This window comes from Neophocaena asiaeorientalis, unplaced genomic scaffold, assembly GCF_003031525.2.
Source record: "Neophocaena asiaeorientalis asiaeorientalis breed wild unplaced genomic scaffold, Neophocaena_asiaeorientalis_V1.1 scaffold504, whole genome shotgun sequence".
NCBI classification, from domain to species: domain Eukaryota; kingdom Metazoa; phylum Chordata; class Mammalia; order Artiodactyla; family Phocoenidae; genus Neophocaena; species Neophocaena asiaeorientalis.
In genome coordinates, this window is record NW_020174438.1 from 6,950,161 (window position 1) to 6,975,354 (window position 25,194).

The 25,194-nt window shown below is 42.6% G+C and overlaps 1 protein-coding gene across 1 annotated transcript in view; it reads right to left on the bottom strand.

The window, feature by feature from the left end:
- SYT9 (synaptotagmin 9) overlaps positions 1 to 25,194 on the bottom strand; it is a 137,957-nt gene that overhangs the window by 79,103 nt on the left and 33,660 nt on the right. The window contains exon 2 of the mRNA XM_024757027.1: positions 1,158 to 1,512. Coding sequence (XP_024612795.1) covers positions 1,158 to 1,512 — 355 coding nt within the window. The remainder of the gene's footprint in view (positions 1 to 1,157; positions 1,513 to 25,194) is intronic.

Consider the following 25,194-nt stretch of genomic DNA (forward strand, 5'->3'; position numbering starts at 1 on the left):
AAAAAAAAAAAAAAAAAAAAAACCCCAAACTGTGCTTGTACTTTCCAAATAACAGCATATGCTGTTCCTCCAGCTGTCACTCAAGCAAATATTTTCATTTTAAAGAAAGCTGCTTTCCGGGTCTCCTTTCCTGAGGTCTCTTATTGGGAGTGAATTTTTATATACAGTGATTCAGAACTGGCTGCTTGGCCTCAAAGCCACCTGTACGCATCTGAGCCTCGGGAGAGGCAGGTCTCGATGATGATGGTGATGGTGATAGTGATGATAGCAGCACTGGAAACAAAATGGCAGCTCAGGGTGTGGAGCAGGTGCTAGATGCAGGCCTGGGCAGAGCACATGTGATGCACACGTTACCACCTCATTCTCAAAACCACCTATCACCGTTCCCCTCTCACAAGACGAAACAGAAACAGACGAAGGCTAAATAACGTGTCCAATATCATGCTTGTAGGTAAAGCTAGTTCACTGGACCCCAGAGCCCTTGCTTTTTAATCACTGCGCCATATTATTTCTCTACTGCACAAGGGCACAGAGCATCCAGCCCATGGAAAGAGAGTGACAATGGGCCTGGGTACTCTGGAGACCTTGCAAAGCCTGGAGATGGACGAAGACCCCCAGCCAGTGTGTGGACTCTACAGAGAGCCTGTGTGTGACCGCTAGGCTAGGTCAGAGGCACGGAGAATCAACTCCATAGCACTATGAGAGCAGCACGGAAGAGTGGGTAAAAACTTGGGCTCTGGTGTTGTTTGAACCGGGGTTCAAACCCTGACCTGGGTGCTTACCAATATATGACTTTGTTTCTTAATCTCCCAGACTTAAGTTTCTTCTTCTGTGAGATGAAAACGATAATAAGATCCATCTCACACAAAGTTGTGAGGGATAATAAAATAATACACATGAAGCGCTTAGACAGTCCTTGACATGGTAAACCTTAGCAACGTTAACTATTGTTGTTATGAACTAAGTACAGACTAAGCAGTGCTCAGGAACCTAACAGGAATATAGGAAGCATCAAGCTTTCCCATATTCATGTCTCTGATACCTAATGGACATGTGACAGGTTACAGGCTCCTCGGCTAGTCAATGCTACTGCTGCCAAGAGAAGGGAACAGGGTGGTGCTCGCCTTGCATCCAGAAAGGAAGGGGGCATTACTGACCGAGCTGATGAGGTTGTTGGCTCTGTGACTTGGCGCTGTACACGGACGCCATGGGTACAGTTCTCCCGCTCCCCTGTCTGGGTCGAGAGGGGAATGTCAGGGGAGGTGTGGCTGATCTTCATGGAGGAGTCTGGACAAGGGGTGGGAGGGTCTAGGAAGCCCTCACTGTTCTCCTGCTCGTTGGTCTCTGTGTCCATGTAGTTAAGAGGCTCCTGGTTGTTGTCTTTGCTACCAGAGAACAGGCCTCGTTCTCGCCACGGAACCCAGCAGAGTTTCCAAGACACGAAGAGAGACACGCCAAAGAGGGCGAGGCCACAGGCAGTGACCACAAGGGTCAGCAGGCTCACTGAGATATCTGCAAAGAAGCAAAGACCAAAGGTCAGTGGGATTGCTCCTCCCGTGCCCACCCACTGCACGGTGCGGGCGGAAAGACCCTCTCATCCATGCATCCGTCAGGAGTGATGGCAGAAGGCCAGGCCGGGCATGCTGCTGGGTCTCCCGACTCTGAGGGAGGGGCAATGAGGACGCAGAGGCAATGAGGACTCAGGTACGAGCGCAGAGGATGTAACACTCAGGCATGTTTAGAAACAAACAGTCTGCAATAGCAAGAGACAGGGTGCGTTCAGGGGACCAGGAATGCCCTGCAAGTCAACTGAGACCCTGGCCCTCGGCAATGCAAATCATTGATATTCCGGGAGCAGGATAGCTTCAACTGTGCTTAAAAATTCCTCTGTCATCTCAGAGAGCAGTATAATATAAATTTGGGAATTGTTTAAGTAACATATATATATATATATATTTTTTTTTTTTGTGGTACGCAGGCCTCTCACTGTTGTGGCCTCCCCCGTTGCGGAGCATAGAAAGTAACATCTTTTTAAAACAAGAGAAATCGGAGTGCTTTCTCCCCCCTCTTTTTGATAGGAACTTTCAACGGTCTAAGCAAAATGAAGCTCAAGTCCTCCCAAACCCTCAAGAATACCCACCACCTGGTGGTCGGGTGCCCAGGACCCGGGGACGATGGTCATAGTTTGGGTTTCCCCAGTAGCAGAACTGAGACAAGTATTCAAGGGCAAGAGGTTTATTTAGAAGGTGAAGAAAACACACGTAGGGAAGTAGGGAAGTGATCCAGGTAGGAGAGTAGGGAAGTGATCCAGGGGAGTAAGAAAGCAGCCAGTTAAGGGGGGCTTTATCAAGCCAGTTACCACAGTGGGAGGCCAGAGGTTAAGCTGCTAGGGAGGTTCCACACGCTAGAGACCAGGGGACTGGGTTATTTATAACATCAACCCCTTCAGTCATTGATTTGAGGGCAGCTCTCAAGGGGCATTTCTAACCTGCAGCATGGGTGGCAAAGTAAGTTTCTGTGGCCAGAAAATTCCCACATTTCAAATAAATGCAGGGCTGGCCTTGGAGGTCAGCAGGTACGTGCTCAAGTGTTAACGGAGTGGGGTTCTGGTGGGGGCAACATCTGCTACGTGGACCGCAGCCCCATGGCCTCAGCTAGGGTCCATGGCAGTGCAGTGTCCAGTGGCTGTGCACCCAACTCTCAGAACAGAGCCCAACCCTCTTGAGGCCTCCACCACCCTACAGTAGAGCCAGGGAAGCTGAGGCACCGACCTGAACTCATTCCTGGCACTGTGGTGCTACAAACTCCTCCCTTTAAAGGACACCCCTAACTGCCCTTGATGGGCTCCATTACATCCTGGAGCCCCAAGGATTCTCCCCAGGTTCTGCCTTTACTGTCCATCATTAATACTTGTATTGCTTCAGCCAAAGTTTTCTGGCTGTCCATTACGTGCCAGGGACTGTGCCAGGCTTTGGAGACACATGGAGAACGTGATAGACACACTCCTACCTTCACAGACTCATATTCTAGTGAAGGAGAAAATGAGGACTCAGTTACCTAACAGCCACGATTTCAACGATCCACAGCACACCGACAATCCATGACATGAGGCAGGCTGCGCCTCTGCTGAGGCCTACGCATGCAAACCCGTCCCGCAAGTCCCTTAGCTACGGAGTCAAGCTGACCCCCTACTGTCCGTGTGCTTTTCAACATGACTCTGAAGGTACCTGATCATTCTTATGACATGATAAAACAATTTCTTCATGAGAAATTGCTCTTGACAGAAAGCCAGCTGCCAGGGCTGGTGATGGATCTACTGTATCTCCTCTACGCCTCCCAGTCAATCTTTGCCCTTGTGGCGAAACAATATTATGTTTCTGTTTGGAAACATGGGGGTTCCAGCTTCAGCATGGGTAACTGAGCTCAAAATCTTTGCTTATCTCATTTCTCTCCTTAAATATCACTGAAATGGGATATGCAAGTTATGTGACTACGGAAAGCAAGTCCAGGTACCTTCTATCCATCGGTGAACGAGTAATGCGGAGGAATTTCTGGGATTGTTTTAAAGGGAAAGCCAATCAGGGCTGAACACTTAAGACAGGCAAATGAAGGGACACTGAGGGAAAAATAAAAATTAACTATCTCAAGTGCAGAGCAAAAAGGGCAGGGATGGGGGACAAGGAACAGAGTCAGTGGGGGCAAAGTACAGGGCCCCAGAAATCACACCTCATGGAGCCCCAACTTGAGGGGGAGGACAGCACGGTTTGGCCACAGGCTCCACGTGGTTCTCAGAGCTCACAGAGCAGGATGGAAAATTTGTCGGTGAAAACTTCCATGACAGGTGGTAGTACTGGGGGCACAGGGAAGCAGGAGGCCCCTCCCAGTTAATCAGGCTGCCACAGCAAACATCGGCCCCCACCTCCTCCAACGAGAGCGCCACAACACAGCGAAACCCCTTAATACGTTCCGTAATCCAAACAGAGGCAAAACCCCCTCCCTACATCCTGTTAATCACTTCAGCACTGTCCTGACACAGACACCACTAGGAGAATAGCATAGGCTGGAGGAGGCATACAGCAGAAGGCAGTAAGGTTCAGGAGTGTGACGCGATAATTACATATTATTATTTACCAAATATTCACTCTTCCACACCATTGTGCCCCCTCCAAGGAAGGAGCATAAATCCAAACCCCCTGATGTTGGTCTTGGCCACGTGACTTGCTCTGGTCAATGAAATATGAGTAGATGTGGCCCATGCCACCTTGGACCAGAGGACTCTTGGGCTCCCACCTTCTGCTGTGAGAAGAAGAGGTCTTAAATAGGGCTGATATTTCAGCCTGGGTGCCATAAAGGAAGACTTGTGGCGTAGGCCCAAAGTCCAGAATGAGGAGCACACTTAAACCTGACACACGGACTGGGGCAGGGCAGAAACTGATCCACAGATCCACGAGCAAAACGTAAATAGTTGATGTTTTATTTAAGTCACTAGGGTCTCAAAGGCGGTTGTCACCATGGCAAAAAGTTGACGAATAAACATGACCATATAATTTATTGTCCAAGATTAAGATACTTTTAAGAGGGAAAAGAGGCGGTATCAACAATCACATCAACAAGAGACTTGACCCAGGACTGTCCAGGACTACGGGCACCCTGCATTTAGAATCCCCCCTGAGCTGTGGAGTCATCAGCTTGGTACAACATGGCCTCTCAGGGTTTACTTGGCGTTGGCAACATGCTAAAAATAAGGTAAATCCTGGGCCCACTTCTGCTAGTAACCGTAGGGCCCTGACCCAGCTCAAGAACGGTTCCAGCTTGTTAGCTGACTCCCAGCTCACACCCCACAAAAACGCCTTGCTCCCAAGTCCAGTCATGGGGGATCCATGAGAGCAGGGGTCTGGTCTGAGCAGGCATTCAGTGTACATCTGATGCAGCCCACCAGAGGGCCCTGTGACCGCTTCTGTGTTTACTGTGAGTTAAGGCTGTGGCCTGTAAACTCCAGGAGCCGCTAGTCACATTCACAGTCATGATAAATGTTTGTACATAGAGTTACTACAGAAAATGTCTGGCAAATAGCAAGAAGGCCTTTTCCTCATTCACACAAAGGGGCCATGTAGGTGAGCAGGGGGCCAGGGAGCACCTGCCAGGAGAAACCAACAGCGACCCACACAGCCACACCAACCACTAAGCGTAACAGTCGGAACTTACAGCTCAGGGTGCCCTCTACACACTCTATTTGTACTTTTCTCTTTTTTTCAGAAAGAATTACTAGAAAGTGGCTTCAGAGTCACTAAGGCCACACATACCACCCACCTCAGACCCACAGCCTCAGGAAAGGGAGTGGGAGAATCCACTGAGAATCACAAAATAGCTTTATTTAGAAAAGGAGTTCTTGCTTAAGTTAGGTGGTAGGTACATGGCCAATTGTTTTATCATTGATCTTTAAACTACATGTATGCTATACATATATATATGTGTGTGTGTATATTCTTTGGCATTTACGTATATTTTATAATAAAAATGGAAAAAACCCCAGCACATAGCGACATCAAAAAGTTATTATTCTAAAGATATTTTTCTGAAGAATAGAAAAGTGTAATTGGTCCTTCTGTCAAAGAGGCAAGAGAATAACCAGCTGGTGATTCGGGGATGAAAGGAGGCAAATGGTAACCCAGTTGTGATCCAGATCCCCAGAGGGGTTGCTGGTTGGGGGTGGCAGTGCATGAAACCGTACCCAGCGCTGCCATGGAGAACATCCCTCCAGGGAAGATGCGGAGTGGGGTACCTGATCGTCAGAACCCTTTTCTGCTGGCTACTAGCCCTCACCACAGGACATGAGGTACTGCAGCACTATCCCTGGACACCAGACACAAGACACCATGACACCCCTAGACCCAGCAGACACCCAGCTGGACACCTATGATTCCAAGGGATCCCTGCAAGCCTGAAGACTTGTTCTGGAATGACCAACATTACTGCCCAAGGAGCACAAAGCTTGAGCACCTACACTGCATATGGACAGAGGAACAGTAGTTGTCCCGCTGAACTGTGAAGCAACGGGAGGAGTGTATAAACTGATGACGACAAAATCATAGGACAAATGGGCCAAATCAGCAACTTGAAAGAGGCTAATCAATCAAGCTGAGTCATCAGAATAAATGGCACGTGACATAAATTAATGCGAGAGGCAAATTAATTCCTACACTCAGTGAGATGTTTAAAATAGTGGCTAAGAGGGAGAAGCATGGTTGCAGCAGTACCCAGAATCCGACATGCCTGAGGTCTCATCTGGTCTAACTAAGAAAAGGAGACTGTAGCCCTAGAATTCCACAGCCAGCCACATTATCACAAGAAGAAAGGAACGGCATTTTCAGCCATCAGTGACTCAGAAAATATACCATTCACTCACCCTTGCCAGCAATACAAGCTACGGAAATTCTCCAAATAAATACAAATTTATGTCGGAATAGAGAACCCAAGAAGGGAAGGGCTTTCTAGATAAGATACGTACTTACATACTATGTATCACAAGAATTAGTGATAAGCAAAGAAGATAGTAAAAAGTGTATTAAATCTGAATAATTGCTGGTTTTGAGGTTATGACGTTTAATGAAACTGTTAAGGAAAGCAACACTTAAAAGAGCAAAGGAATGGTAACTATACACATAAATTCCAACAATTTCAACAAAACGTGGGAGATGGAAAGAGGAAGGAAGTAAAAACAAATTAAATGGCCTACATTGTGAGCAGGGAGAGATGACAGATACTTCAACTCGATGTTGATAAGGAAATATAGGTGCAAATATGTATATAAAATATTTAAGGGAGACTGTGATTCATAATGGTGCATATGCATATATATTTATCCATATATATCCTCTCTTTCCTGACACCCTGCCCCCATTAAATAATATGAAACAAATAAAAAGTATAAACAATCACAAAGAAAATAGCATGGGATGATCAGCAAACAAGGTTTAAAATTTTTTTTTCTGAAAGACAGTATGTGGATGGAGCTGTGGTAGAGGATGCCACAGGTCTCCCCCCGCCCCCCCGCAAAATGCAGAGGGAGATACACCTGAGGGGCAGGCAACCTGGCCCGCTAAACTCACACAGGCTCAGGACACAGACATTTCCAATGTCGTAGCAGCTAAGACTAAGATGTTGAGCTGAAAACGAGGGCAGTGACTGAAAATCTTCACCAAATACTGTCCAGTCTGGCTAGGGAGAAACCAAGGCAACTAGTATGAGAACTAGTGCCCAAGAGTAGAATCCTCCATATTCTTGAAAAAAAATGGAATCCCCTTATAATCCCCTTTAAGTAAACACTCCCTCATAGATACACAGCCTTATGGTCAGCTTTCCTACTGCCTCATTATTAAATATGACTAAACTGCAAAGAATCACTAGCCGTATAGAGAAATCTTACAGCAACATTACCATATAGAAGCAAAAAAAATGTTCGCAGAGGAAAGAGAGAGAACTCAGGAAGGAAACAGGAGCTCTTAAAACATTTCATTCACAGGAAATTCCCACAATGTATTTCCATAAAATAAAGGTGGACGACTAGTAAATGGAATGGAGAATAAAATAAGACAAGCTTCGTAGGGACAAAATCCCATGATTGCTAAAACAAATAAAAAACTCAAAAGAGGGTAAAGTCAGGGAACATGTACCTGAAAAGGAACCAAAGATTCAGGAAACTTAGGCAAAACAAATATGTGCTATACAATATGTACCCAGGAAGTCTAATAACTAAGTTTTCCAGAAGGTTAGGACACAGAAGGTGAAGGTAAAAATCATCAATTAAAAAAAAATTCCCTAGAATTGAAGGACCAATTGATAGGGGTCCACCGAGCACCTATAGTAAACTAACCCTACCTTAGGCCCCTTGGAAATTGTGAAATTTCCAAACATAAAAATCAGAGAAAAATCACAAAAGCTTAAGAGACCAAAAATGATATGAACTCAAAGACATTAGAACCATACCGGCATTGGACTTAAAAAATAGATAATGGAATAATGCCTGCAAACTTCTGAGGAAAAATTATGATCAAGTTAGAATTCTATACCCAAACACACTATCAATCAAGTGTGAGGGCCAAAAAAGTCACTTTCAGACTTACAAGAAGTCAGAAAGATTACTCTCCAGGCACCTATCATAGGAAGTTATTTGAGGATGAATGTGTGAGATTAAAATGAGATAGAACACTCCCTCTTGCAAGAGCATTGGAATCACAAATAACTGCTGAACAATCATCGACAGGAAGACACTGGAACTCACCAAAAAAGAAATCCCACATCCAAAGACAAAGGAGAAGCCGCAATGAGATGGTAGGAGGGGCGCAGCCACAGTAAAATCAAATCCCATAACTGCTGGGTGGGTGACTCACCAGCTGGAGAACATTTATACCACACAAGTCCACCCACTGGAGTGAAGGTTCTGAGCCCCACGTCAGGCTTCCCAACCTGGGGGTCCGGCAACGGGAGGAGGAATTCCTAGAGAATCAGACTTTGAAGGCTAGCGGGATTTGACTGCAGGACTTCAACAGGACTGGGAGAAACAGAGACTCCACTCTTGGAGGGCACACACAAAGTTGTGTGCGCATCAGGACCCAGGGGAAGGAGCAGTGACCCCATAAGAGACTGAACCAGATCTACCTGCTAGTGTTGTGGAGGGTCTCCTGCAGAGGTGGGGGGTGGCTGTGGCTCACCGTGGGGACAAGGACAATGGAAGCAGAAGTTCTGGGAAGTACTCTTGGTGTGAGTCCTCCCAGAGTCTGCTATTAGCCCCACCAAACAGCCAAAGAGCCCAGGAAGGCTCCAGTGTTGGGTCACCTTAGGCCAAACAACCAACAGGGAGGGAACCCAGCCTCACCCATTAGCAGACAAGCAGATTAAAGTTTTACTGAGCTCTGCCCACCACAGCAACACCCAGCTCTACCCAACACCAGTACCTCCCATCAGGAAGCTTGCAAAAGCCTCTTAGATAGCCTCATCCACCACAGGGTAGACAGCAGAAGCAAGAAGAACTACAATTCTGCAGCCTGTGGAATGAAAACCACATTTGCAGAAAGACAGACAAAATGAAAAGGCAGAGGACTATGTACCAGATGAAGGAACAAGATAAAACCCCAGAAAAAAAAACTAAATGAAGAGGAGATAGGCAACCTTCCAGAAAAAGAATTCAAAATAATGATAGTGAAGATGATCCAGGACCTTGGAAAAAGAATGGAGGCAAAGATCGAGAAGATGCAAGAAATGTTACGACAGTAACACAATAATAGTGGGGGACTTTAACACCTCACTTACACCAATGGACAGATCATCCAGACAGAAAATTAATAAAGAGACATAAGCTTTAAATGACACAACAGACCAGATAGATTTAATTGTTATTTATAGGACATTCCATCCAAAAACAGTAGATTACACTTTCTTCTCAACTGCACACGGAACATTCTCCAGGACAGATCACATCTTGGGTCACAACTCGAGCTTGGTAAATTTAAGAAAACTGAAATCATATCAAGCATCTTTTCTGACCACAACACTATGAGATTAGAAATCAATTATAGGGAAAAAAACATAAAAAATACAAACACATGGAGGCTAAACAATACGTTACTTAATAACCAAGAGATCACTGAAGAAATCAAAGAGCAAATCAAGAAATACCTAGAGACAAATGACAACGAAAACACAGCGAGCCAAAATCTACGGGATGCAGCAAAAGCAGTTATAAGTTTATAACAATACAATCCTACCTCAAGAAACAAGAAAAATCTCAACAATCAAGCCTTACACCTAAGGGAACTAGAGAAAGAAGAACAAACAAAACCCGAAGTTAGTAGAAGGAAAGAAATCATAAAGATCAGAGCAGAAATAAATGAAATAGAAACAAAGAAAACAATAGCAAAGATCAATAAAACTAAAAGCTGGTTCTTTGAGAAGATAAAATTGATAAACCTGGGCTTCCTTGGTGGCGCAGTGGTTGAAAGTCCGCCTGCCGATGCAGGGGACACAGGTTCGTGCCCCGGTCCAGGAAGACCCCACGTGCCGTGGAGCAGCTGGGCCCGTGAGCCACGGCCGCTGAGCCTGCGCGTCCAGAGCCTGTGCTCCGCAATGGGAGAGGCCACAACAGTGAGAGGCCCGCATACCGCAAATGAAAGAAAGAAAAAAATTGATAAACCTTTAGCCAGACTCATCAAGAAAAAGAGGGAGAGGACTCAAATGAATAAAATTAGAAATGAAAGAGGAGAAGTTACAACGGACAACGCAGAAATACAAAACATCCTAAGATATTACTACAAGCAACTCTATGCCAATAAAATGGACAACCTGGAAGAAATGGACAAAATCTTAGAAAGGTATAACCTTCTGAACTAGGAAGAAATAGAAAATATGAACAGACCAATCACAGGTAATGAAACTGAAACTGTGATGATTAAAAATCTTCCAACAAACAAAAGTCCAGGACCAGACGGCTTCACAGGTGAATGCTATCAAACATTTAGAGAAGAGCTAGCACCTATCCTTCTCAAACTCTTCCAAAAAATTGCAGAGGAAGGAACACTCCCAAACTCATTCTACGAGGCCACTATTACCCTGATACCAAAACCATACAGAGATACTACAAAAAAAGAAAATTACAAACCAGTAACACTGATGAATAAAGATGCAAATATCCTCAACAAAATACTAGCAAACAGAATCCAACAACACATTAAAAGGATCATACACCATGATCAAGTGGGGTTTATCCCAGGGATGCAAGGATTCTTCAATATACGCAAATCAATCAATGTGATACACCATATTAACAAATTGAAGAATAAAAACCATATGATCATCTCAATAGATGCAGAAAAAGCTTTTGACAAAATTCAACACCCTTTTAGGATAAAAACTCTCCAGAAAGTGGGCATAGAGGGAACCGACCTCAACATAATAAAGACCATATACGACAAACCCACAGCAAACATCATTCTCAGTGGTGAAAAACTGAAAGCATTTCCTCTAAGATCAAGAACAAGACAAGGATGTCCACTCTCACCACTATTATTCAACATAGTTTTGGAAGTCCTAGCCACAGCAATCAGAGAAGAAAAAGAAATAAAAGGAATACAAATTGGAAAAGAAGAAGTAAAACTGTCACTGTTTGCAAATGACATGACACTATACAAAAAGAATCCTGAACATGCCACCAGAAAACTACTGGAGCTAATCGATGAATCTGGTAAAGTTGCAGGATACAAAATTAATGCACAGAAACTCTTGCATTCCTACACACTAACAACAAAAGATCAGAAAGAGAAATTAAGGAAACAATCCCATTCACCAATGCAACAAAAAGAATAAAATACATAGGTATAAACTTACCTAAGGAGGTAAAAGACCTGTAGTTAGAAAACTGTAAGACACTGATGAAAGAAATCAAAGATGACACCAACAGATGGAGAGATATACCATGATCTTGGATTGGAAGAATCAACATTGTGAAAATGACTATACTACCCAAAGCAATCTACAGATTCAATGCAATCCCTAACAAACTACCAATGGCATTTTTCACAGAACTAGAACAAAAAATCTTAAAGTTTGTATGGAGACACAAAAGACCCCAAATAGCCAAAGCAGTCTTGAGGGAAAAAAATGGAGCTGGAGGAATCAGACTCCCTGACTTCAGACTATACTACAAAGCTACATTAATCAAGACAATATGGTACTGGCACAAAAACAGAAATATAAATCCATGGAACAGGATAGAAAGCCCAGATATAAACCCACGCACCTACGGTCAACTAATCTATGACAAAGGAGGCAAGGATATACAATGGAGAAAAGACAGTCTCTTCAATAAGTGATGCTGGGAAAACTGGACATGTAAGAGAATGAAATTAGAACCCTCCCCAACACGATACAAAAAAATAAACTCAAAATGGATTAGAGACCTAAATGTAAGACCAGACACTATAAAACTCTTAGAGAAAAACAAAGGAAGAACACTCTTTGACATAAACCACAGCAAGATCTTTTTTGATCCACCTTCTACAGTAATGGAAATAAAAACAGAAATAAACAAATGGGACCTAATGAAACTTAAAAGCCTTTCCACAGCAAAGGAAACTACAAACAAGAAGAAAACACAACCCTCAGAATGGGAAAAAATATTTGCAAATGAATCAACAGACAAAGGATTAAACTCCAAAATATAGGGAGGGAGGGCGACGCAAGAGGGAAGAGATATGGGAACATATGTATATGTATAACTGATTCACTTTGTTATAAAGCAGAAACTAACACACCATTGTAAAGCAATTATACTCCAATAAAGATGTAAAAAGAGAAAAAAAAAAACTCCAAAATATATAAACAGCTCATGCAGCTCAATATCAAAAAAACAAACAACCCAATCAGGAAATGGGCAGAAGACCTAAATAAACATCTCTCCAAAGAAGACATACAGATGGCAAGAGGCACATGAAAAGCTGCTCAGCATCATTAATTATTAGAGAAATGCAAATCAAAACTACAATGAGGTGTCACCTCACACTGGTTAAAATGGCCATCATCAGAAAATCTACAAACAAAAGATGCTGGAGAGGGTGTGGAGAAAAGGAAACCCTCTTGCACTGTTGGTGGGAATGTAGGTACAGCCACTATGGAGAACAGTATGGAGGTTCCTTAGAAAAGTAAAAATAGAATTACCATATGATCCAGCAATCCCACTACTGGGCATATACCCAGAGAAAACCATAAGTCAAAAAGACACATGCACCCCAATGTTCACTGCAGCACTATTTACAATAGCCAGGTCATGGAAGCAACCTAAATGCACATTGTCAGACGAATAGGTAAAGAAAATGAGGTACATATATACAATGGAATATTACTCAGCCATCAAAAGGAACGAAACTGGGGCTTTTGTAGAGACGTGGATGGATCTAGAGACTGTCATACAGAGTGAAGTAAGTCCAAAGGAGAAAAACAAATATCGTATATTAACGCATATATGTGGAATCTAGAAAAATGGTACAGATGAACTGGTTTGCACGGCAGAAACGGAGACACAGATGTAGAGAATAAACGTATGGACACCAAGGGGGGAAAGCTGTGGGGGGGTGGGGGGGTGGTGTGATGAATTGGGAGATTGGGATTGACATGTATCCACTCATGTGTATACAACTGATGACTGATAAGAAACTGCAAAATAAATAAATAATAAAATAAAATTCAAAAATTAAAAATAAAATGAGATAACAGACATAGTGTACAGGGAAAATTGCACTCCTCTCAGAAGACCAGTGAAGGAAGTCCCTGCAAGAAAGCTGAGCGGCAGGCCTGGAGAGGAGCCAGTGCAGCCTAGAACAGGAAGACTGCGTTCTAGAAAGGAGTCCTCCTCAGATAAAAAGGATTTGAAAAGATAAAAATGACAAGATGGAGGGTTTAGTTTTTAATAACATCATCAATTGTCTTAAAATAGCATAAAAAAAGAGAGAAATTAGGAATCCCAGGAGGAAATTTTTAAGGGAAAAATAATCATAGTATTATTTTTCACATATACCTCGACAAAGTATACCTCTTGATTCTGCACTAAATAAAATTTTATGTTCATAATACCACAGACACCATTTATTGATTCTCAACTCTTAGAATCAAGCAATAGATGAAGCATGGAGGACTTAAGTATAGTTGTAGAAGAGAGTGTAAATGTTTCCAACTTTGACAGTTTAAAATTAATAAAAGTGATGTCAAAAATTAAGAGGTAGAAAGAGGAAAGAAGCTGAAGAAAAGGTTACAGGTTGCCTTCCAAAATGAGGGAACAAGAGAAATTGTCTATAGTTGATAGATAATATCAATATATATATAGATGTGTTTATAAAATCGAAATATGATTTAAAATATATTAGTTTCAGATGTACAGCATAGTTATTCAGTATTTTTATAGATTGTACTCTATATATTGCTGTTTTACGCTAAAATTATTTTTACATTAAAAGCCATGTGGAGATAGAGCAAACCATTTCTGTTGGGATGAAAATAGAAGGGACTTTCACTGCTGTGTTAACTTTTTACAATGAGCTAGTATTACCGAGAAAAAAATGAAAAACATTTTTGAAGCTGCTGTAGTACATGAAGTATATGTGGTTTAGCACATTCAGGTGAACTTGGGTCTGTAATCCCCAAACATTGCTGAAAACAGTCCTTATTTAATGCTGCTCCTTGTTTGTGAGGAACAAAAAGAATAAAAATCATGATAGTCATTATAATAATGATAATCTCAGTTCCCCAGCACAGTTTTCCTTCCAAATCAAACCCATAAAAGACATCTACTCTTGTCTGCTCATCTTTGTTCAGACTTTTAGATTTATGAACAAAATATCAACAGACTGACACAGGCTATCAACTTTTTACTTTGCTAACACCGACTTTAAAACAAATAAGTTTTTACTACCGTGCTCATTTCATATAAGAAAGGTTGTTTTAACACCAAATGACATTCCCTTAAAATACTATATTGAGCTTTATGAATAAAACCATTACACTGTCCTTATTTTGTCAATTGCTTCAGAGTTGTGAGAACTTTGTCCTGGATAAATAAGGAAGCAAAAATTGGGAACCACTGTCCTAGTCCCCTGGATGTCAGTCCTGCCCCACTTCTACTTCTTACGGCAACAATATAGCTCAGGGCAAAACAGGAAAATAGAAGACATTTCTGATTCCCACCCCAGCCTTCCTGTCCTGAGCTCTCCCCCTTCAACTGCTCTTCCAACCCTGTGATGTCCCAGAAGACTGGAATTCTCAAAGGGATTATGCTGGAACCTAAAGATTTGGTGTCTGTGTCTAGTCCTTTCACGCCCACAGGAAACTTATGGTGACAGCAGAGAGGAGCAGTGTGGATGCTCAGAATGGATCAAGGTGTTTCCAGGGCAGCCAAGGTAAACCTGGAATCACAATTGAGGAGGGAAGCAAAAAAGATCAGAGCTGGAAAAGCGGTGCTGAGCATTGAGAGTGAGGTGGATGGGACATGAAAAGGGAGAGGAAACTCATTGTCAGAAGTTGGGATGATAGGAGCTGGTCTAAAAGAATGGTGCAAAATGAAGTAAGGCCAGTGGCTCAAGATCACTGATATGTTCGCTAACATATGACTTATCTTTTTGCAAAAGGATTTGAGGCAGCTTTAAAATACAATGCAGCAAAGTAGGAGAAACTTCCCAAGGAAATCAGGGACAGAGAAAAATAAAATTAAAATGAAGGTGAAGTCAGGGGGAAGGTAAATAGCCAAAATGCAAACATGAGGCCTTGTAAAGTTGCCAGAGGCGGCTACAGAATTGGCTCCCAGCAACCCCCTTATCATAGAAAAGGAAGAAATATAACCAATGACATGATTCGGCATCTAAAACACTACACAATTAAGAAAATTTATGAGACAAGGAAAATCTGGACCAGAAATGTAATGCTGTTAGAGATGATTATTTACTTTTAGATATGATAATTGTATTGTGGTTATGTTGTATAGATATGGAAACATTCAAATGATATCATGCCCGGAATTTGCTTCAAATTATAGATGAAACAAGATTGACCATGGGTTAATACTTGTTGAAGCTGAATAATGAGTACATGGGGCTTATTATATTATTCTCTCTACTTCTGAATATGTTTGACAATTACTTAACACGAAACAAAACATGTTTTGGTTGAGGAAAAATGTTGATTTCTGACTTCAGTCTTAAGACATTCTTATTTAATATGTCTTGGGTGAGAGTCCCTTAATCTCCATTTTTAACAAGCATCTCAGATCTCAGATTTATCTGATGCCGATGGTCTATAGAGAACACTGACTAAACAAGAGCAAGTAAACATTATATATATGAGTTCAGAACACAAGATGCTCTCCTGATCCTAAAACAATTGTGTCTTGGGGGCCTAAAAAAGACAACACTGGGAAATTTAGTTAGACAATCAGGTTATGGAGAACTTGAAGATATCACATGGTACCTTGTAGGGAAAGCGGTAATATAATTAGATAGAGGAAACAGCCAAGACCAGACAGCTCTGACGATGAGATGTCAGGTGTTTCAGGAAACTGAATCAATGTGGAAACACTGTATTAGAAGAAACCTTAAAGATCATCCAGAACTATCTATGTCAGAATTCCTTCATCAACAGTCCCTTCCATGTGACCACGAGACCTTCACTGAATACATTATTTTCTGTATTTTTTTAAACTTAATACAATGAACATGTATTACTTTGCAATTTTAAAAGGTAATAATAACAATAATAAAACTTTTGCATTAAAAAAATCACAGAACTCTGGAGTTATCCAGTGAAGGGGAACTTAGCCCCACACACACCTCAATAGCCCAGAGGGTGACCCTTATCTTGGATAGGAAGTATGTAATAGATGCTAGGCTACAATTAGATGCTTTGGTTGTTTAAATGATTGAACTAAGTTGTCTGGGAGATGCGATCTTGCAGAGACCTTGCTCTAATTACACTGTAGGCACCAAAGCACAGTAGTTAGAAATACAAGTTCTAGAAACACACAGTCAAGGTCTTGCAGCCCAACATCAGTTGTGCAACATGAGATAAATCTCTCAGCATCTTGTTTTCTCATAGTAACGTTGGGATATTAATAATATTTACCTCTTGGAGTTGTACTGAGTGCTTAGAAAGGTACTGGCAGTCAATAAATTTAAGTTACTGTTTTTTGGTTTTTTTCATGAGGTGTCTCAGGACTCAGCCACTCCATATTTAGACTTATTCTCACTGCCCAGAAGTGGTCACCATGGTTAGTGAATAGCGAGGCTTCCCACAGCCTTATGAAATGGGCTGGTAACAAGCAAACGTTAGGCCCCAAATGGTGCTTATTCAGCTGAATTACTGAGAACAAGAGAAGCTTCTACGGAACACCTGATATTTGCTAAGGACCAAACCAGAGGTACAAAATAAATAAGACTAGGCCCTGCCCTCAAGGAGCCACTAGTCCTTTTAGTAATGCTATTTACAATTCAAAGTGCTACTGAAACCAAGAAATGAGGGATATGTAACCCCATGTGGGGTTCAGAGAAGGTGTCCCATAAAATAGGAGTGAGCCAGGTCCTCTTATAACCACTTCTCTTACACAAAGGTAAAACCCAGGTCACTTGGGCATTGGTCACTTGGTGGTCAAAAGCCTTCACCGGAAGGGAAGGCCATGGCTTCTGCATATGGCCCCCATGTTGCAGAGGACACAACTTGCTCAACTGTACATGGAGGCCCCAGTAAAGACCTGGCATGTTCCAAGGGCTCATGGACCAGCTTTGCCACCATTTATATTTTGTGACCTTGGGTAAGTCACTGCCCCTGTATGGTCTTCCTCATCTATTCTAAAGGGCCTGGGAATGGCTCTCACATTCTGTGGTTCCCATGAACCTGCCAAATGACCTTGAATTCACAGCAATGTCTGTCTAGAGCTAAAGCCATTGTAATAACTCCTATTAGTGACCACAAGCCAATGGGTGCTCTCCAACTGGAGGCTATGTTTTAGGGCCATTCTTGATTTTCATTCTTGCAGCAGACATGAGGTTCTCTAAGCTCATGGAAAAATACTGGCTCCTAGTGCAAATTGCAAGGATTAAGGAGCATTAACTTGGGCCTGCAGGAGCCATACCATTATTAAGGTACTGAGCCAAGTAAACAGAGCACTCTACGACCTTAACTCTAAGAAGCCCATGGACTGGTAAAATGAATTAAGGCATGGTAATTGGCAAATGGCGTAACTGCATTTTCCTTGCAATTGACATAAAAGGAGGAGGATATTTAATAGGACTGTGTCTCTTGCCCTGTTGGGCTGCACCCCGCAGGCCTACAAGGCCTGTCCCTGCCCAGCTTCAAGACTGAAGAAAGAACCCAGAGTCAGCAACAGAGACATCAATGTTCTAATGGACGGACATCAATGGTTTAACGGATAGGGGGAGCTTACATGTCTGAAGCAAGGTCCTGGAGTGACTCCCCACCGTTTGTGGCTGAGGGCAGGTCATGGCGTCAGGCTTGGCTCCAGGGGCCAGAGTGGTGGTGGGGGATTACCACTTATAGGGAGGATTGACATCAGGTTGGCTCATCAGTTACCAGGGAAACCAGCAGAGGGGCGTGCCTCTCACCGCCCCTTTGATAAGCTATTGTGGATGACCATTAGCTAGCACCCGGACCAAGTATGTAGGAAGGTCAGTCCTCTGAGTAGGGTGTAGGTGAAGCAGGCACTGGTCAAGCCGGGGATGTATAGAAAACAGTCATCCTGAATGGTCCCACCATACAGGCCCTCGGATCCTTTCCTCAGAAGGCTGCCCAGGCGATTCTGCCTATGTTAAGGAAGCAGCTGGCCTAAAATTAGCATTGAGAGAACACTTTCTGTTGCACCTTCTATCTGTAAAGTGCAGCCTCTTCAGTGTGACCAGCGCCTCTTCACACTGCCATCACCCCTCTGCCTCAAGGAGTTGGAGCAGGGGCTGCTCAGGCTATGTAGAGATTGGAGCTGCAAACACTAAGAACTGGGTTTTGATTCTTGTGTCCATAATCCCTGACCTCCCAATCCTGTTGCACCTGGGCCCCTGCTGTCTGCGTAACAGGAAGGCTCAGGAACTCTCCTCAGGTTTGCAACTGGGTTTCCATTCTCTTTTCATTCTCTACAGAAATTATTTAATTGGAAAAAAAAAATCCATGTAAGAAAATATTTTACCAGCTACTGTAGCTTCATTAGAAGCGCTTGCAAAATCTACAGTGTTTTCTGTATCATGGGATTCTGGCCTGTGCAAAGTAAATGAAAACACTCCGATGTGCTAGTATTCTTGAGAAATAATAGAAAATCTCATGTGCAGGGTTTTAGACAATGGGGACTTTTTTTACCTGAAAAGAACACCACGAAACAAATCTTAAGAACACGTGGGGACCAGACACAGGCCCAAGAGGTCGGCAACCTTCCTTGGTGTGTCTGTGGGAAATGGGAGCCCAGGTCCAGCCAGCAGTGGAGGGAGATGGGAGTGGGTACCCCGGAGGCCTGGTGTCCAGCTCTATTACTATAAGACTCTGGGCTGCCTGCAACCTCTTCTCTTTAGAAGCCATTTCTCACCTCTAAAATGGGGGGAGAAATTCCTCCCCACCTGGCTCTTTTGAAAATTAGGTGCACTTGAATCCATACGAGTGCTTTCAAGTAGTGTTGCTTAGAATTCTTTTTAAGCCGAGCACTGCTGCATTGGCCTAAGAATTCACACCTCCCACAGGACCCCTTTCCAAACTCTGTTAGAGTTTCCCAGGTTAGATCTGGTCTTGCTTTGATCCAATTAGTCTTTAAACCTATCATCTACTCTGTGGAACAGGAACAAAAGGTTTCTGACAACCACCTTTGTGAACCAACATTTAGAAAAAAAATCTCCCAAAGCAATGTGTAACGTTAGGGTGGGAATGCTTCTTCCCATTCCTGGCTCCCCTGAAGAGTGACTTTTCCCTAAATGCTCCTGGTCACTTCTCCCACGTCTTCCTGCTCCATTCAGAGGAGAAGTGAGTTACTCAACCAGACAGCTCAGGGTGGCCCTACCTCTCCCTTCTACTTGATATCTGTCTGCCTGCACAGGGTATGGTGCATTTCCTGGTAAGTCTATTACTGCTCTGGACCCCAGAATTACACAGACTCGATCTCCTGTTCTTCCTCAGTCATAGCTGGACACCTGCAGGACAAGGCCTTGGCCCTTACTTACACTTATGGCCTGGCTTAGAGCAGTCCTGGGTACATGCTCTCTGGGTCTATACAGGTAAGGCCGGAGGACAGCCAGGCTTCCACTAGCATGAAGGGAACTACATGGGCAATATTTTTCTCATAGCACAATCATTCGGTAAGAGACAGGATATATGAGGAAATGACGTGGAGTCTGGGTGTAGACTTGTTTTTAAACACACGTGAGACATGTGGTTATGGCCAACATTAACCCTAGAAATATCTCTCCTGAGAAACAGTTCCAAGCCACAAGGCTACTTAAAGTCAGAACAGAAAGTGGACTCCTGGTTCAAAGTCTTCCGTATTTTTTTTTCTTCTCTTCTGTCTGCCTCGAACCTTGGTCCATGACTAAAGACACATACTCTCTTATAACATATAACCTCTTACTAGCTTGGACTTCTATGCTTGGAATCCTAATGTACCCCCAGGTCATGAATCTGCCTGTGCTAAAAGCATGGTCAAGCTTAGACTATCAGCAGTCGATTAAAGGAATGGGCTCTTTTGTCTCTGTATTTAACCGGCTATTTTCTAAAAATTGTGTTTTTTAAGCCAATTTCCTTTTAGTAAATATTTCATGCTGCTGAAATGAAGATGGTTTCTTTTAAAACGCTAATTTTCATCAGTAGTCATGGATAGAAACTGACATTTATTCCTCATAAGAATGATGAATAATACTGCTATATGACCAAGAAATGTTGTAATTGTTCTAAAGAGCATTGACAAAAAGGATAGAGCCCTTTGATTTCAATACAAATTACTCTTAATTTTAACTGGAAGGTACCGACTCTTCTCAGAAGCATTCTCTTTAGGACTGCCCTCTCCATGAGTCACAGAAATTCTGCCGATGGCCGTGGACAAAGCCACAGCTACGAGCAAGCACTGATGGTTTTTCCTAAGACGTTTCTGCAATCCTCACTTCCCTATAAACCAGGTAGGTTTCTTTTTTCACTTTTTTTATTGTGGTAAAATCTACATACTATCTATCATTTTCACCATTTGTAGGCGTACAGTTCAGTGCCGTTAAGTACAGTCACATCGGTATGCAGGCATCACCACTATCCATCTGTAGAACTTTGTCATCACCCCACACTGAAATTCCATACCTATCAAACAATAACCTCCCATTCTCTTCCTCCCCAACCCCCGGCTCCTGGTAACCACTCTTCTGCTTTCTATCTCCATGATAAATCAAGTAGTTTGCCTCCCCATAATGAAAGCTGGTTACAAGATAGGCCCAAAGGTACACAGAGAAGAACTGGAGATGATCACAGCCAGAAAGCACAGGCAGGCTGCTAGATGAACACTGAGAAAAGAGGAGAGTCTGGGGCACATCCCAAATGATGCTTTGAGACTGAAGTAGGGAAAGGGGCCACAAACAGGTGTTCCACTAACAATCTCCTGGTCCCCTGATCCTGGATGCAAATGTACTCTCCTGAGGATACACAGAACTATTCCCACTTTTCTGGGACTCATCAGCATCGTGTACCACTAGGGGTCCAAGCGGCATTGCCATGGGACACCCCCTATACAACCTGGGCTTGAGATAGGAAAAGTTTTTCCCTAAAGACCAAAAATGTGAGCACTGGATACAGGAGTAAAGAAGAGCCCAAAGAGCAACAGTAGAGAAGGCAAGGTTCTCACACTGAAAGGGGTAGAAGAAATTGAGGCTGGATCACTAGTGGTAGATCAGGCAGGAGCCTACAGACAGAGCAGAGATTAGCAGGAAGCCAAGGCAAGGAGAACAGGGACAGCGTCCGAGGAGAGAAACAGCAAAAGCAGCAAGTATGGATTAGAGGGATGACAAAAGCAGCAGGCTCAGCTGAAAGACAGCAAAGCCAAAGGAAGTGTCTCATTTTATGTGGGGTATTATTCTCCTCCATATCCTTCACGGGAGACTCACAGGAAGATACAAGAAGTAGAATGACAGGGGCCCTTCCTATCCCTTGGCAGGTAAAGGCTGCTGATACAGCAAGCCTACATATAAAATATGCTAAAGTACATCCACCTAGGCCCACAAGTTGGTGATATTCAAGGAGATATTTGGGTTAATAATAAATGAAACAGAAATAAGAAGTCTTGAACCTATCGGAGAAGATGAGACATTACTATTATAAAAATTGAAGAGAATTACTGAGCAAGGGGAAGATTGATGGAGTTAGGTTTTTAACAAATGCACATAACTCCATAGCTTCACTAAATACCAATACTAGACAGGTACATAGTCCCTCTCCACCCTTCTGCCAAAGTGCTTCGGATGAAGTAGCCCACAGAGCCTGGGGTTCCTCTTGGGTTTTCCCAGGGCCCTAACAGTCACATACTGATTCCCACAGTTGTGACTCTGGGAGTCTGTGTCAAAAGACCCTTGGACAACCCTGCAGAATTAAGTCTAGGGAGCATCTCTGCCATTTGCCATGCTACCATGAGGATTTCTTCTACTGTAAACATAGGGTCTGGTATATGTCACTTGGAAGGCATGGCACATCAGAGCTTAAACAACTCCACTTTCATAAATAACTTATAAAAAATGTACAAGGAAATGGGATGAAAGCAAAAGGTGTTTGATCATCTTCATAACTTACATACTACCTTGGGAACTTTTGCATGTTTTCTGCTTTATAATTTGTTAGAAACTAGAAGGGAGCCCCTTTCTCACTGCCCCAAAATGAGAAAGAAGAAGTTACAATTAGGTGTCATCACTATTAATCAAGTTAGGTATAAAATAAGGGTGCAGATTATCTCAAGGTGAAGAATGTTACGAGTGAGGAGTTTGACCCATTTCTAAGACAGGGAGTCACTCAATTACTTCTCACATCTTTGAACAGTTAAGGATTGAGACACCCTTAAGGATTCATATCCCAAGGATTCACAACATCAGTGAACTGAGGAGTCAATGTGGATAATTACATCCAGTTACTACTGAATGTTATCTTGAGAAGAAGCAAGTGAACTCTGCTGAAAACCTCTTCTGACTAGTGCTCGTCACAGAGTTCTGAAGCTTCCACTTATGAACATATAAAAAGAAACATTGAATTAATACGGGCATTGAAAGGAGAGAGAAACCCATCTGATCTTTTGCCTCAAAATTCCCCTAAAATAGGGTCTAGGGATAGCTTGTGCTATAGACTGAGTGTCTGCGTCCCCACCAAAATTCATATGTTAAATCCTAACAACACCCAATGTGATGGTATTAGGAGGTGGAGTCCTCACGAAGGGGATTAGTTCCCTTATTAAAGAGACCCAGGAGAATTCCCTCATCCCTTCACTCACGTGAGAACACAGAGAGAAGGCACCTTCTACAAGGAAGTGGGCCATCCCCACACACCGAATCTGCCTGCACCTTGATTTTGAACTCCAAGCCTCCAGAACTGTGAGAAATAAGTTTCTGTTGTTTGCAAGCCACCCAATCTATGGTAATTTGTTTATAGCAGCCCAAACGGACTAAGACAACTAGGTCCCTTGAGGAGGTAGTAACATAATCCAACGGCTTGAGTAAACTCACACTGTGGGGTCTTCTTGTTTCTTAATGTTCAAACTCCACAGTCAGATGAGGGGGAGGGTGTGGAAATGATGGTAAAGGGAAAAAAGTACGAGAAGTGGGAGGAGAGAACAAAAGATTTACCCATACTAAAGTATTCTGCGGTAGATGTCTGCCTTCTAAGACAAAGTTGGATGTAGAGCAGAGACAAAAAGTAGTAGAGAAGCTAGGAAACATAGAGGATTAATCTAGAAGGCCACCCAAAATATAAAACTGATAAAACAGAGGGCAGGAAATTCTCATAAAGATAAAATAACATTTCCCAAATTGAAAGGACATAAGGTTTTTGATTACAGTAAATGTCTCAGGAAATGCTGGGCAAGGTGAATGAAAAAGGGCATACACCGAGACACATTGCGGTGAAATTTCAAAGTCCGAAGGCTAGAGAGAGCACCATAGAGACATCTAGATGCAGGCTGCCTTCGGACTTCTTTTAAGCAATTCTATAATGCAAGAAGACCATAAAACAGTACCTTGAAAATTCCAACAGAAAATGATTTTCATTATAGAATGTATGCTCAGCCAAATCATCCATAAAAATGAGGGCAAAATAAAAGCATTTTTAGAAATGCAAGGACTGGTTATTTATATCCTATACCCGTCTTCTGAAAAGTTTACTTGACGATGTACTCCAGCTAAATGAAAAAAAAAAAAATGGAATTGAAGAAAGAGAAAGTAGGGAAATGAATAAAAGTGTACCTAGCTTTTAAGTGCCAGTAGTATGGGGGTCCCAGGACATCAGCTCTGTGTAGGTTAGAGAATATTTTTAGATGGAAGCAGAACTCCTAGGCAGAATACCATCAAGAAGAAAGTGGGTTCCCAATATCAAATGTATGATTGGGAGACTGGGTATATTTAATAATTTAGAAATATGCTTCTCTTTGTTTATAAAATATCCTAAGCATTTTATAATAGAAAATATTATAAAATAGTCTAAGAAACACAAAATGCCAGAAAAGAAAGTAACAGTCAAATATCAAACCAATTAAAATATGACCAGATTTTGAACAACTGACAGCCTACAGCTGAAGACTCTGGATACAGAAACTGAATGCTTCAGGAGGCCCAAGATTAACAATATAGAACTGTGCCTCCTTTCCCGAGGGTCCAATCACACTTCATGGCTCAGTAGTTACTGATTTTTACAAAATCACAATATTGTAATAGCAATAACAATAGCTCCACCTCTGAGTGCCTAACAAGTGCCAATGCTGTGATAAGCATCACTTCTGTGCTAATCCATAAAACCCTATGATTTTCACAATTTAACAGATGAGGAAACCTAGGTACACAAAGGTAAAGCAAGTTGCTGAAGGCTATTCTTAATCACCGTACTCTAACAGTAGAAGCTAATAATACTCTTAGCTAATGTGCTGGTACCAGTTAATTGAAAAAGTCACTTAACAGAAAAAACCACCCCCCCTTACACCTGAAATATCTTATTTTAACGTAAACATTTTATTCTAACCTAAAATATTAAGTTACCAATCCTTTGGTATAGGGTGAAGTTCTTTTCTTTGCATATGAGTTCTTTGATTATAGTTTTGTGTTGTCTTTCTTACATCAAAAACACCCATAATGCAGTTTGCGCTCAACTTGAGTTTGTTTAAAGTAGAATAAAAAGTTAAAGATATTTGTGAAGCAATCTGAGAATCCTTTTAGATTTTTTTTTTTTTTTTTTGCAGTACACGGGCCTCTCACTGTTGTGGCCTCTCCCGTTGCAGAGCACAGGCTCTGGACGCACAGGCTCAGCGGCTCCGCGGGATGCGGGATCTTCCCGGACCGGGGCACGAACCCGCGTCCCCTGCATCGGCAGGCGGACTCTCAACCACTGCGCCACCAGGGAAGCCCCAGATTTTTATCATTGTTTTCAACCTTTCATAAATGCTCCTCCACTCCTCAT